The sequence below is a fragment of the Phyllobates terribilis genome, unplaced genomic scaffold (assembly GCF_046119375.1).
Source record: "Phyllobates terribilis strain yellow unplaced genomic scaffold, ASM4611937v1 Scaffold_4__5_contigs__length_816908805, whole genome shotgun sequence".
Classification (NCBI taxonomy): domain Eukaryota; kingdom Metazoa; phylum Chordata; class Amphibia; order Anura; family Dendrobatidae; genus Phyllobates; species Phyllobates terribilis.
The window spans coordinates 731,164,312-731,178,137 of record NW_027362764.1 but is presented as its reverse complement, the minus strand read 5'-3'; the positions used below and the strand labels follow the sequence as shown (position 1 = coordinate 731,178,137).

Sequence of the window (13,826 nt, the reverse complement as noted above, 5' to 3'; positions counted from 1 at the left end):
GCATCTGAAAGCCATGCATTGTAATCCCGTCTGTTAAGATATTGAGATGACTGTCGTAAAGCTTATTATGAAGCTTAATGGTCAATGTGAAACCAGCAAGATTTCAGGATAATTTTAACATATAGATGATGCATTCAAAATTGGAAAAATATCATCAACAACTAAGAAAAACATCTGTCTAATATAAAAACCTAATTAAAGGTCATTATCTGCAGAACATTCCATTTAAGAATTGGATAGACAATGCGATGGGTTAGATTTAGCACTTAATAGCTTTTTTCTCTTTTTCTAACCTATATATTTATTGCTGAACACCCTTTCACTCGTTAAATGTTGAACAGCCTGGATACTGGCAAAAAGCAGATGTAGATGCCTTTTTATACAGTTGAATGGATCATATTATCTTTTGTCATACTTGGGTGCATATAAATGGTTTTACTTTGTTCCAAGATTTTGAACAGTTTGTGCAACATTTTCTCTGCATGAATTAATAAATAAGTAGCCTATTAAAAGCTTTTGGCAAAATATCCAGATTCCAGTTATTTCATTCCAATATTATTTCTGTGCTGATTCACCATGAGTATTTTTAATTCTCTGTGGCCTTTTGATGTCTATTTTTTACTATATATAAAAGAAAATACAACATATATTTATTTTTTTCAAAATGTTTCACTCTCACATTCCATCATATATGTTTTTATTTCTTTTATTTTTGTCATACAAAAATGCTTAAGAAAAGTTTGACAACTCTTCTTATTAAATTGCTTATATCTAGAATATTTACTTTTTACACAGCTCTAATTGTTATATTTCAAGTCTTCATTCATTAACCTTTTATTAAAGAAGCATACCCACCAAAGTTTTTATCTTCTTAATATATTGCATTTCTCAAATTATATAGCACTGTGTACTTACAATTGCTCATTTTGCCTTTCTAACCAGTTAATTATTCTCTCTTCCATTAGGTTTAGTAAAACCCGACTAACTGAATCCTTCTAAGCTCTATGTAGAAACAGGAGGTACATTTTCCCTGTATGACTCATGAGTCACTGCAAAAGTCCCTGGCAGGGGGAGGAGCAGATCAACTGGGTTAGGAGTTGAACAGGCGAATGATTTATGTAGGGAAAAGAGACTTCCTGTTTTTACATAGAGCAGAGAAAAGAAAAAAAATTACTGAATAGAAAGGCAAAATGAGCAATTGTAAGCACACAGTGCCATATAATATGATGATTGCAATATATTAAGAGGATAAAAACTTTGATGGGAGTGCTTCTTTAAGAATTTTTTTGTAAAAGCATTTTTTTCAGATTTTTTATTGTCGTTTTTTCCATTTTTGAAGATGTGAATTTAATTAATTATACAAAATTATTATGGCGTTAATACAAACTGTTAGATTTAGATTCACATTGGACATCTTGCAAAAAAATTATTGGAAGATCTGCATGCAAGAGTATGTGCACATAACATCTTTTTCAGGCAAGTGCAGCCTGAAATCAGTCTTAAAGAGCACTTAGAAAATGGCAAAAATAATGACATTATGCACAACTTCAAAGCAATTTTCTGTTCAAATGTTACGTATTTTTTCACTTCTTTTAACCGCTTTTGGCTTAAAAAGCTATAAAGAGGCTAAAAGAAGTGACCTGGCCATTCATCAGTCGACTTAAAAGCAGTCACTATTTTATTTTTGACATGAAAAAAATAAAAGCCGGAGGCAAAGCCTAAGCCAAAAGGCATAAAAGAAAACATTTTTGGAGAACATGCGGCAGACATTTTCTTGAAATGTCTTCTATCTCAATATTGATGTGGGTACTCTGGCACCTAGAAAAGATCTTGTGCATATACCCTAAAGGTAATATTACAGCTTTGATAGCTGTTGGCCTAACACTTGTTTAGATGACAGCTATTTTTCCTACCCTTCGCATACACATGCCTTATCATAGAGGATATTGTTTTTGATGACCATTTATAGGGCTTTTAAATGGAGAAGGAGGGTTCATAAGAATGTTTGTTCTCAATGTTTGACTCATTAAAGCATGTCTCTGATCTGCTGTCAAACGAGAGAAATTCTTGTTCGGCAACTGGTTAGATTGTTTATGCCACTATAAGAATCATAATTGTCGCCAGTTCATTGCTTCTTGTAAACGGGGTGTGTGTTGCTGGCAATATGCACACTCTATGCAGACAGTATTTATTAGAAATTATTTAATCAATCCGCATAGAATAAAATTTGAGTCAAATTCTCTAAAAAATTTCCAGATTTTGAACATTTGCTTAGATATAAATTTACTCAGTCAAGTAAAAAAATGCCTGGCACCATTTCACATACTACTGAAGAGTCACAGAGTGGACTAAAGATGACAGGCGTGCTAAGGTGAGCTTCCACATAGTGCCCAGCAGCTATCACATCACATAGTTTAGTGTAGCCAATCAGGGAGGAGTATTACAGCCAATTTAAAAGATGGGAGTCGGCCAAGCAGCACAATTTTATGTTAGTATATCAGTGGTCCTCAACCTTTTTTACCTTGAGAGCCATATTCTGCTCTGAGAGATATTGCGAGCCACAACCTATGCAAAGAAATTAACAAGCCATATTGCGACCAATAATGGATAACTTGTTATCACTGATTATCACTGGTTGTTAGAGCTTTATTCTGGTTATTCCGGGTTAAAGGGAACCTGTCACCAGCAAAAATGCTATTAACCTGTAGATATGTATATAAACAATAGAACCGAATTCTATGATAATGTAACATCCACATATTTGGTATTACGGGTACTCTACTGTATAACACATAGCCTATAAAGAATATAGAGTATCTACCCAAACAGAGACAATTCTTCAATGATATATAAATGGTATTAAAACATCAAGATTTATTAGAACATTTAAAAGACATATCAATATAGATAAAAATAGCAGGCCATCAGGGGTTGAATACACACGAACAGTGCAGCAAACAGAAATAAGTCCTCATGGAGAGATCTGACCAAGAATACACAGGCTTGCAAGGTGATGTGTATTTGTTACGAATCAAGAATAAATTACATACATGTACAACGGGGTACAAAATTACAAACTGTAGAGCCACCAAAAACACAAGCCTGCAAAACATCAAAGGTCAGAAAGAAAGCCTCACTAGGTACTCGATAATCACGTGATCATATTCCTGATCACACAAACAAGTTTGTTTGTGAGGCTCACCCATGCAGGTATAAGGACCAATAGCAGCACTGAAGCCCCGACACGCGTTTCGCGTTGCTTCTTCGGGGGGCTGTGGTTGTGGACATCGATAGCCATCATTATATACACACCTGGGAACGAGTGTCAGGTGTCACCGCTGATCATAGCGGCGCGTGCGCAGTGATCAGTATCCCCCGTGCAGCGTCATGTCCGGCAAGTTCCCGACGGTCACCCGGGTAGGAACAATGCGTTCCAGTGACGTCATTAACCCGCCCACCATCAATATGGAAGCCTCACAGGACGCGGCCAGGTGAGGATCACACCGCGCATGCGCCGCACAGCGGCGATCACATTATATTAGGACCAAGCATGATGCTTATGAACACACCCCCGGACATCTCTGGGAGACAAAATATAGAGTGAGGAAACAGTCCTTAGATCCTCATAATAAAGGCAACATCCATTACAAGACATGTACAAAAGTTTCCCAAGATACAGTATCTTCAATTGATAAAGTCCTAGATGTGTATTATGTCTTGTGGTGTTACCTTAGACTCAGTCCCATACACGTCCACGAGGTGCTTGTACACAATACGAAAAACAGTCCTGATTATAATCCAGTAGAGTGCAGTGATGATGGCTCCAACATAGAAACACTAGAACAAAATGTGACGAAAGTAATTAAAATCCACATTAAAAAGACAAGGGAAAAAGAGAAATCTACAAAAATGAGGCAAAGCTATTATATTCATTAAGGCCCCTAGGGGTCATCGTATCTAAGACTGTGATCCAGCGACACTCACGCTGCGCCAAAATACGTTTATAATTGCCCCCCCTACTTCCCAAGTGTATCCGGTCAATGCCACGAAACTTAAGAGAAGAGGGGTCACAACCATGGCGCAGCCTGAATTGTCGCGGTACCGTCTTGAGTGCAGTAATGTCCACGACGTCCCTAGCTGCCAACACATCCCTAACATGTTCCCTAACCTGGACCCGAAATTCCCTGGAGGTCAGCCCCACATAGCTCAAATTACAGAAGCAAGTAGCCATGTACACGATATATGTGGAGCTGCAGGAGATATGGTGGAGAATTTTATATTTCGTCCCATCTACGGAAGTAAATGACTTAGTGCGGACTATATTCCTGCAGGCTAAGCATGACCCGCAGGGATAACATCTCCACTGCTGTTTCCCAGCACCAAAGAGGGTGGGGATGGGTGCAACGTAGTGACTACGAACTAGGGAGTCTCTAAGACTCCTCCCCCTCCTAGCGGTCATCATGGGTCTCTCCGATAAAATTTTATTTAAGGTCGGTTCCGTTTTAAGGATAGGCCAATGTTTATTAAGGATATCTCTTATGGCAGACCAGTGGCTATTGAATGTTGATATAAATCTAATGGGACATTCCTTCCTAGATTGTGTCTTAGAATCAATTAAAAGGAGGTCCCGTGGAGTTCTCCTAGCGCGTATATAGCCTTTTTTAATACAATGGGTACTATATACCCGTTCACGAAATCTCTGACCAAGATCACAAGCCTGCGCCTCAAATATCGAATCGCTGGAACAAATACGTTTAGTTCTTAGATATTGTCCAACAGGAATGGCACGAATAGTAGATGGTGTATGAGCTGAAGTAGGGTGTAACAATGAATTCACCGAGGTCTCCTTTCGGAATAAATCAGTCTGTAAAGAGCCATCCTGTTTTACAGTAATTCTAATGTCCAAAAACTCGATTGAGGTCGAATCGCATATGTATGTAAGTTTAATATTGCGATCATTGGAATTTAAAGAGGATGCAAAATTACGAAGCTCAATCTCAGTGCCCTGCCAAATGATCAGGACATCGTCTATATATCTATACCAGCACTGCGCCTGGGAGGCGGCGCCCGCTCCATCCCCGAAAATCTCCATCTCCCAGAACCCGAGAAAGAGATTAGCATAGGATGGCCCATCGCAGTACCCCACTTCTGCAAGAAGAATCTGTCCTTAAAAACAAAAAAATTGTGGGTAAGTATGAACTGCAATAATTCCAAGATAAGAGCACGGAGTGGAATGTCTAAACTACTGGCATCTAGGAAGAACTCCACAGACTTTAACCCATCCTCATGGCTTATACTAGTATAGAGTGATTCAACATCCACCGATGCCAGAATCATGTCTGAATCAAGATAGAGGCCATCAATTTTCCTGAGGACATCACCAGTGTCTCTGACATAGGAGGGCAGCGTCTCAACCAACGGGTGAAGATAATATTCAATGAATTTACAGATTGGATCACACAGCCCTCCAATGCCAGAGACAATGGGACGCCCCGGGGGTTCCGTAAGGCTCTTATGAATCTTGGGAAGCAAATAAAAGGTAGGAATCACTGGATGTTTAACACAGAGGCCGTCATAGATCTTTTTAGGGATAATTCCCTGTTCATATGCCCGTTCCAAAATATCAGAGAGTTCAGCTACAAAGGCTGTCAGGGGATTATTGGCAAGTGGGGTATATGAAGAACAATCTCTGAGTTGTCTAAAGGCCTCCCTCTCATATTTAATGATAGGCCAGACCACCACATTGCCTCCCTTATCCGCAGGTTTAAACACCACATCCTTGAGTGATTGTAACTCTCTAAGTGCCTTTCTCTGTCCCACAGTGAGATTGTCATGTTTAAATCCACCAGACAAATTCCTCAGATCATTACTGACAAGTCTGTTAAAGATCTCAACTTGGGGACAGAGAGAGAAGGGAGGGAAGGTGGTGGATCTGGCCAGTATAGAATTAGGGAAGGTACCTGTAGAAACTGAGATGCTTTCTCCCTCCAATTCCTCCAAGATGGACAAAGCCTCCATCTCCTGGGTCGTATCCACTTTGTCATCACACATGGGTCTGGCATGTAGTTTACGAAGAATCACCTTCCTGAGAAATAATTGTAGATCCTTCAAAACTACAAAGAAATTGTAATTATTAGTAGGGACAAAGGTTAATCCAAGGGATAAAACCTCCCTTTGTTGGTCAGACAGCACGTGGGAGGAAAGGTTGATTACCTCCAAATTAGCGGCCTTGGACCTTTTCTCCAGTGACTGTGGGGGGTTAATTTACGTTTAGAATTTGATTTCCCCTTCCATTGCCCGGAGTGTTTCTCTCCCATAAATTTTGTACTACTAGTGCTGGGTTGATTACTGGTACATGTATCTTCGTCCATTGACGATAATGATGAAACAGAGTTCCACCGATTACCCGAAACTGATCTATTAGGACCCTTTTTGCCTCTCCATCTGTAGACTCGCTTTTGGTTGAAATCTGAGAGATCCCTCTGGTATTTTTTAGCTTTGGAAGCCACTATATCTCTTTCCCATCGAAGAAATTCACTATCTAAATCCTGGTTAAATTTAATCAATGCCTCTGATGTTAATTTAGTGGACAGGGTATCAAAAAGTCGCACAATATCTGTTCCAATCAAATGTAAAGATGACTCATTGGATCTAATGAGAAGTTCCATAAAACCCTTAGAGCACACAGATGATAAATCCTCCCACTGTTTTTTCATAAGATCATCATCAAAATCAAATGCCGGGAACACCTGCACACGAAGACCCCTAGGGATTAACCCCTTTGTCAAATAGCGTTCAAGAAAAGCCTTATTCCACCAAAGGCGGATTTTTTTATGATGAAATAGTTTCAAATTTGAAATAAGATCCTCCCCAAAGACCTTATTCAATTGCGTGAGCCAAGTCTGCTCGCGTTTCTTATGATCCATGGATTCGGACCCAGCAGCTGTGAAAAGACACAGTATTAATCAAGTATATAAACAATAGAACTGAATTCTATGATAATGTAACATCCACATATTTGGTATTACGGGTACTCTACTGTATAACACATAGCCTATAAAGAATATAGAGTATCTACCCAAACAGAGACAATTCTTCAATGATATATAAATGGTATTAAAACATCAAGATTTATTAGAACATTTAAAAGACATATCAATATAGATAAAAATAGCAGGCCATCAGGGGTTGAATGCACACGAACAGTGCAGCAAACAGAAATAAGTCCTCATGGAGAGATCTGACCAAGAATACACAGGCTTGCAAGGTGATGTGTATTTGTTACGAATCAAGAATAAATTACATACATGTACAACGGGGTACAAAATTGCAAACTGTAGAGCCACCAAAAACACAAGCCTGCAAAACATCAAAGGTCAGTAAGAAAGCCTCACTAGGTACTCGATAATCACGTGATCATATTCCTGATCACACAAACAAGTTTGTTTGTGAGGCTCACCCATGCAGGTATAAGGACCAATAGCAGCACTGAAGCCCCGACACGCGTTTCACGTTGCTTCTTCGGGGGGCTGTGGTTGTGGACATCGATAGCCATCATTATATACACACCTGGGAACGAGTGTCAGGTGTCACCGCTGATCAAAGCGGCGCGTGCGCAGTGATCAGTATCCCCCGTGCAGCGTCATGTCCGGCAAGTTCCCGACGGTCACCCGGGTAGGAACAATGCGTTCCAGTGACGTCATTAACCCGCGCCACCGTCAATACGGAAGCCTCACAGGACGCGGCCAGGTGAGGATCACACCGCGCACGCGCCGCACAGCGGCGATCACATTACATTGGGACCAAGCATGATGCTTATGAACACACCCCCGGACATCTCTGGGAGACAAAATATAGAGTGAGGAAACAGTCCTTAGATCCTCATAATAAAGGCAACATCCATTACAAGACATGTACAAAAGTTTCCCAAGATACAGTATCTTCAATTGATAAAGTCCTAGATGTATATTATGTCTTGTGGTGTTGCCTTAGACTCAGTCCCATACACGTCCACGAGGTGCTCGTACACAATGCGAAAAACAGTCCTGATTATAATCCAGTAGAGTGTAGTGATGATGGCTCCAACATAGAAACACTAAAACAAAATGTGACGAAAGTAATTAAAATCCACATTAAAAAGACAAGGGAAAAAGAGAAATCTACAAAAATGAGGCAAAGCTATTATATTCATTAAGGCCCCTAGGGGTCATCGTATCTAAGACTGTGATCCAGCGACACTCACGCTGCGCCAAAATACGTTTATAATTGCCCCCCCTACTTCCCAAGATATGGGCTTAATCTGCAGGTTTATAGAGTTACTAACCTTCCAGGCGCCTACACATAGCCGAACGCCGCGGGAAGAAAATTAAGTTTATTCTCCCTGGCAGCATTTAGTTTCAGTCACAGGGGAGGAGCTGGCGTTGATTCAGTCACTGCTCTGAAAATACAGAGTGGTGGCTGTAACCGCACCCCTGGTACTGACTGACACTGGCTCTTCATTGGGGCCGGCTGTCAATCAGTGCCAGGGGTATTGTATTCTCAGAGTGGTGACTGAACCAGCACTGGCGCCGCCCCTATTACGGAAATTAATGCTGCCAAGGAGAATAAAGTTAATTTTCTCCCTGCAGCATTCAGCTCCATGCAGGCACCGGACAGGTTAGTGACTATATTAACCTGCAGATTAAGCCCATATCTGCAGGTTAATAGCATTTTTGCTGGTGATAGATTAACTTTAATGTATGTCAGAGGGCAGGTAAATCTACTACTCTTACTTATGATACATTCAGATGGCCATTGTAAAGCTTGAGCCAGTCATGTCCGCAAATTTAGAAATCGACTGGCTCTGTGTCCAGCTCCCTGTTCTTGTTCACATAGTGCGTGGGTGCAGGGACTGTTTGCTATACACAGCAAAAAGAGAAACATTTGATAGTATACGGGCCGAAAGTAAGTTCATCTTAACATATCTGAATAAAAGACATATTATGGCGCGGTCCCAGCATGGACCATTACTTCTGGACTCCAGATCTGTTCTGAACAGCTTAATAGGCATATATAAGACCCTTGATTAGTCCTTAAATTGCGGTTTCAAACTGTGACATATGGATGTCTAAATAAAGCTTTATGTCATATTCAGCCATCTATGTTTTACAGTCTGAGCACAAACTGTAATGCACAGAGTAACTATGTGTCCCCTAAACTTAACAGCCTAATAGGGATATCCATACATCCCAACAATGCAAGATAAGAAATAGTGACATATACTGTGGGACAGCCATTTTTATTTTATTAAGTCAGTAACCTGACCCCTCAACTTCCTTTAGATGAGCCCACAAAAAAATATTGCTACTAGTGAAGCCGTTAGTGTTCCCACATAGTATGGTACTCCTTTCATGGCCCCCACAGTATTATGCCCCCAAAAAAGTATGATGTCCCTCCACACACACAGTATGATGTCCCCACATTCACATTGTATACACAGCTTTGCTGCATTAACACATTCACACCTTGCATGTGTTCAGCTCCTCTATTTACCTGCCTAGGTATTGGATCTCTCCTCAACTGTTCAATCTATACAGAGATTTAATGTCCTGACAGGACCTTTACGTCATGTGAGAATGTCACATAACAACAACAAACCAAAAAATATTCTAATTGTGCTTTTCTCACAATGGGCTCAAATCACCACAGGCTCCTGGCAAGATCTTCAGCCTCTGCCTAGACTGGAGTGGGGATCTGAGGGTTCCCTTCTCCACCATCATATTCAGCAATGTCTGTGTCCTGAGAGGACAGATGCAACTAAAGCTGGGACATAGCCTCTACCTCTAGGGAGATAGTTGCCAAATTCAGGACAGTCCCACTGGATCTTTGATTTAAGGCTATCAAGTTTGGGTCTGTAGACCTGTTGCAGTCCATACTTAACAAACTGTGATATATGGGTGTCTGAATTCTTCCTCAGACTGATTCTGTACTACATCAATTATACCCCTACTCTTGATGCACATATAGTTATAAAATCTCTCAAACAGAAGTGACATACAGATAACAGCATCCCTCATCAGATCACTGATTCTTAGTTCTGCCATTCTTAAAGGGATTAGCCACTTTTAATAAAGTGGCCCCAAAGTGTGTAAAGTATATATAATAAACTCAACCGGTACTCACCCACCGGGGTCCAGTGCCAGCTTCCGTCACTGCTGTGATACTGGTTTTGTTACTAGAGGTGTGATATCACATCAACAGCCTGTGTCAAATTTCTAGCCAATCACTGATCTCAACCTCTGCAGGAGCTCTGACCTCAGTGACTGCTAGAGGGGTGATGAGTTGATGCAACTTTATCACTCTAGACACAACATCGGAACTGTAGTAGTGGCAGAACCAGTGCTGGACACATTGGGGGAAGGAAGGTGCTTACCTGAAGAGTTTGCTATATTATGTACTTTTCACACTTTTGGGGTCACTTTGGGGGCCAACATGGTTTAGTGAACACATGTGCTGCTTATCTGAGTGAGGGGGAAAGAGCCATAAATCCTTCAGCTCTCTCCTACTGAACACAGCTCTGCATTCTCATACTATGTGCCTACACTGTAAGCAGACACAGGGGAGTGTATTTTTGAACTGATTGTGGCGTGGGGGGAAATCTGCTGTGATCACAGTTTTTCAAGTGAGTAATATGCTAGTAATGGCCCTTCACAGGGAGTGAAACTGTTCATCAGCAGCATTAGATATCATGGATAGAAACAGCCTACTGCTGTTTATAGCAGTCCCACTGTCTGCACCTGCTGCCACTAGCATTCATTTAATAAGCAGTGGAGATAGCTCTTGAAAATTCTGCTTTGTACTTTCAGCTCATTTTTGTGACTGCCGGTGTTCTCTTACTGTGTAGGAATGTTGAGTGTGTAGCACAGACACATCAGGAGACAGAGTCAGAGAGAGTGACATCACCAGCAAGGAGGAGGAGGCAGCATTAACCTGGTCATGACTTGTCCTCCTCTTCTACTTCATTCTGCTTATGGCTGTCTGCTATACCCAGCACTAATGTGCTGGGAAAGCGGACAGCTGTAAGCCACATAGCATATGCACAAAAGTCACATGTGACTTGCGATCATCAGGATGAGGGACCATGTATTACATTATATCTCTCTTTGCAAATCAATTTTTTTTTTCAAATACGCCAAAATTTGAACCTATTTACTAGGCTCTAAATATTGTCCTTGTAAATAGTCAGTTGTTTATAACCAGATATTTACCAATACACCTTTAGAACAAGGGAACAGGCATGTTGAAGTTCAGCATGCCCAATCCTACTTTTTCCCAACACCAGTTGTTAGAGAAGAGTCGGGAGATGCCATCCACATTTTTAATCATTTTGGTTGTCTTTGCATTTAGGCAGCTTAATAATACAATTTCTCTCTAGTGCTGCTACAGTAAACATGAACTTCTGTCAAAAAAGTAGTTTGCCAGACTGTCAGGAATCATGGAAATCAACTGATGTTAGTGAAGGTTCTCCTGTCTCTTTTTATGATAAAACTACTACTTCAATTAGAATATTGATGACTTGTATCTTTTTATGTTGATAATAGAAAGTTGGTAAAAAATGCTGCAGAAAAACAAAACAAATTACGGTAAAATAATTACCTACTTATTTAATAGATCTGTACAACTCACTAAGTATGATATTATTTAGGTACCAGATTACTAGTCAAACCTAATGAAATAACGATACAATTATAACCCCTTAACTTCCGGTAAATTTTCAGTTTTTTTGCACTTTAGGTTTTTCTTCCTCTTGTTCTATAGAGCCATAACTTTTTAATTTTTCCCTCAAAATAGCTTTATGCGGACATGTTTTTCTTGCAGGATGAATTGTTTTTTTAAATGACACTCTTCATTTTACCATAAAATGTAACAGGAAAAAAATTCCAGGTTGAGTGAAATGGTGGAAAATTCCACCATAGTTTTTTTTATTTTATTTATTTTAATGTATTTATTGCATAGTAGAATTGACCTAAAAATTAAATTCTCTAGTTGAGTACAATTGCAGTCCTTTTTTTTCTTTCATTGATAAAAGAAATTCTGAAAATTTTTCATTTTTGTCGCTACTTTACAAAATCTGTAATGTTTGTACTTTGTATCAAGTTAGCTGGCTAAGGGTTTGTTTTTTGAGTAGCAAGCTTACATTTCTATTCTTCTCATATCGGGGTCCATAAGATATTTTGATCACTTTTTATTGCTATTTTTAGGGAGCCTAAAAAATTATTTTCCATCATTTAAACTTTTACTCCGTTACAGCAATTAATATTCAGATTTTATATTTTGATAAATCAGACTTTTACAGACATAATGGGGAAGAGAGAAGGTGATTTGAATTTTTAGATTTTTATTTGATTTTTTGAAATTTAAAAAACATTTTTTTTTTCACTTTATTTTTTGGACCCTTGAGTGACTTGAACATGCGATTGTCTGATAGCCTGTACCATATATTATGATACCAAAGTATTGCAGTATATAATGAAAATCACTGTCTTATTCAAAGCTCAGCTCATATCTGAGCTTCAGAGGAGGACCAAGATGGCAGTGACAGGGGTCTTCAGCAGGCTCCCGGCTGTCATAGTATCTTACTGTTCCCTGTTATCTTACCTGGTGCCCACACTGGGTGTGGAATAATTTAAATATGGTATCTAAATGGTTAACAGCAGCAGCGGGGCTGTTAGAGACTGATGCTGGCATCAGCCATGTGTGGGAGGAGCTCAGCTCTTGGGCTCCCTTCACATAATAACCCCAGCATAAGACATAGAGTTATGTTTATATGCATGAAGGGGTTAATATCTACTCCAATATTTTAACATTAGGCATATAGGCAAAATATAGATAATGATACAGCAGCAAACAGGCTGTGGATGTATGTTTATTTGTACCAGAACTGTCAACCAAAATTTTCCTCCATTTGTATATCATCCTATTTTAATACATAAGGTTAGAATGCAACCTATGTTTAGTTCTGTTTACAGACAATATTATCTAAAGCTAATAAAAACATGGTAGTTCTTAAAATCAATTGACTGACAGCCCACATGAAAGATCATAAGAGCATTGCCTTTTACAAGGCCATAAATACTCAAAAAAAAAAAAAAAAAAAGCAGAACGTTCCAAGGTGAAGTCATTGCAAAGTCTACTACACAGAACTGTCCAAATATTGAGCAAAATGTATTTTTGCACTTTTTACATTTTTTTTGTAAACAGTTCAAAAGAAATGATGACATTTGCAAGCTTTAAGAAAAATGATTCAACTAGACTGTTTTACCTTATACATGTTCTTCTTTGTTTTCCTAAATAGTGAAAAGGTCCATAGATTTTAAGTCTAGAGGATTTAAATTGTTTCCAGGGAAAGACATCAGCAGCAAGTTTTCTATCTGTGAGTGTACCCATTTTCGTTTCTACTTTTGGTGCATCATTGACCTTTTGTGTCTGTGTTTATTCTTGTTATTAAAGCATTGTTTAATGCAAATGTATATATTTTTTTTACCTTTAGCCTGCATGTTATTCTTTCTAACATTATGGTCTCACATTAGGGTTATACAATTTATGTTTTTTTTTGTTTGGTCTTTTGGGATCTGCTTACATGAACATTTTTGAACACAGGAAGTATCAGATTTTGAACCTGCGGTAGTCAACGCAAGCAAAGATGCAATTGGAAAACTTTTCTTTCTGTTTACACAGACTATGGTCTCCAATCCTTGTGGATTTCTGGATTTTTAACTGGGATACACTTGTCATTTGCTCATTCATCAGCTACTAATAAACCTTATAATTTGTGAAAAGGAAATATG

The 13,826-nt window shown here is 39.3% G+C and overlaps 1 protein-coding gene across 7 annotated transcripts in view; it reads left to right on the top strand.

Annotated features, from left to right (window-relative positions):
- CSMD3 (CUB and Sushi multiple domains 3) overlaps positions 1-13,826 on the top strand; it is a 2,085,767-nt gene that overhangs the window by 864,284 nt on the left and 1,207,657 nt on the right. For 2 of the 7 annotated variants that reach the window (XM_073679789.1, XM_073679788.1), the window contains exon 7: positions 13,334-13,411. The exons of the other annotated variants lie outside the window; for them this stretch is intronic. In XM_073679789.1, coding sequence (XP_073535890.1) covers positions 13,334-13,411 — 78 coding nt within the window. The remainder of the gene's footprint in view (positions 1-13,333; positions 13,412-13,826) is intronic. 7 annotated transcript variants of the gene reach the window in all.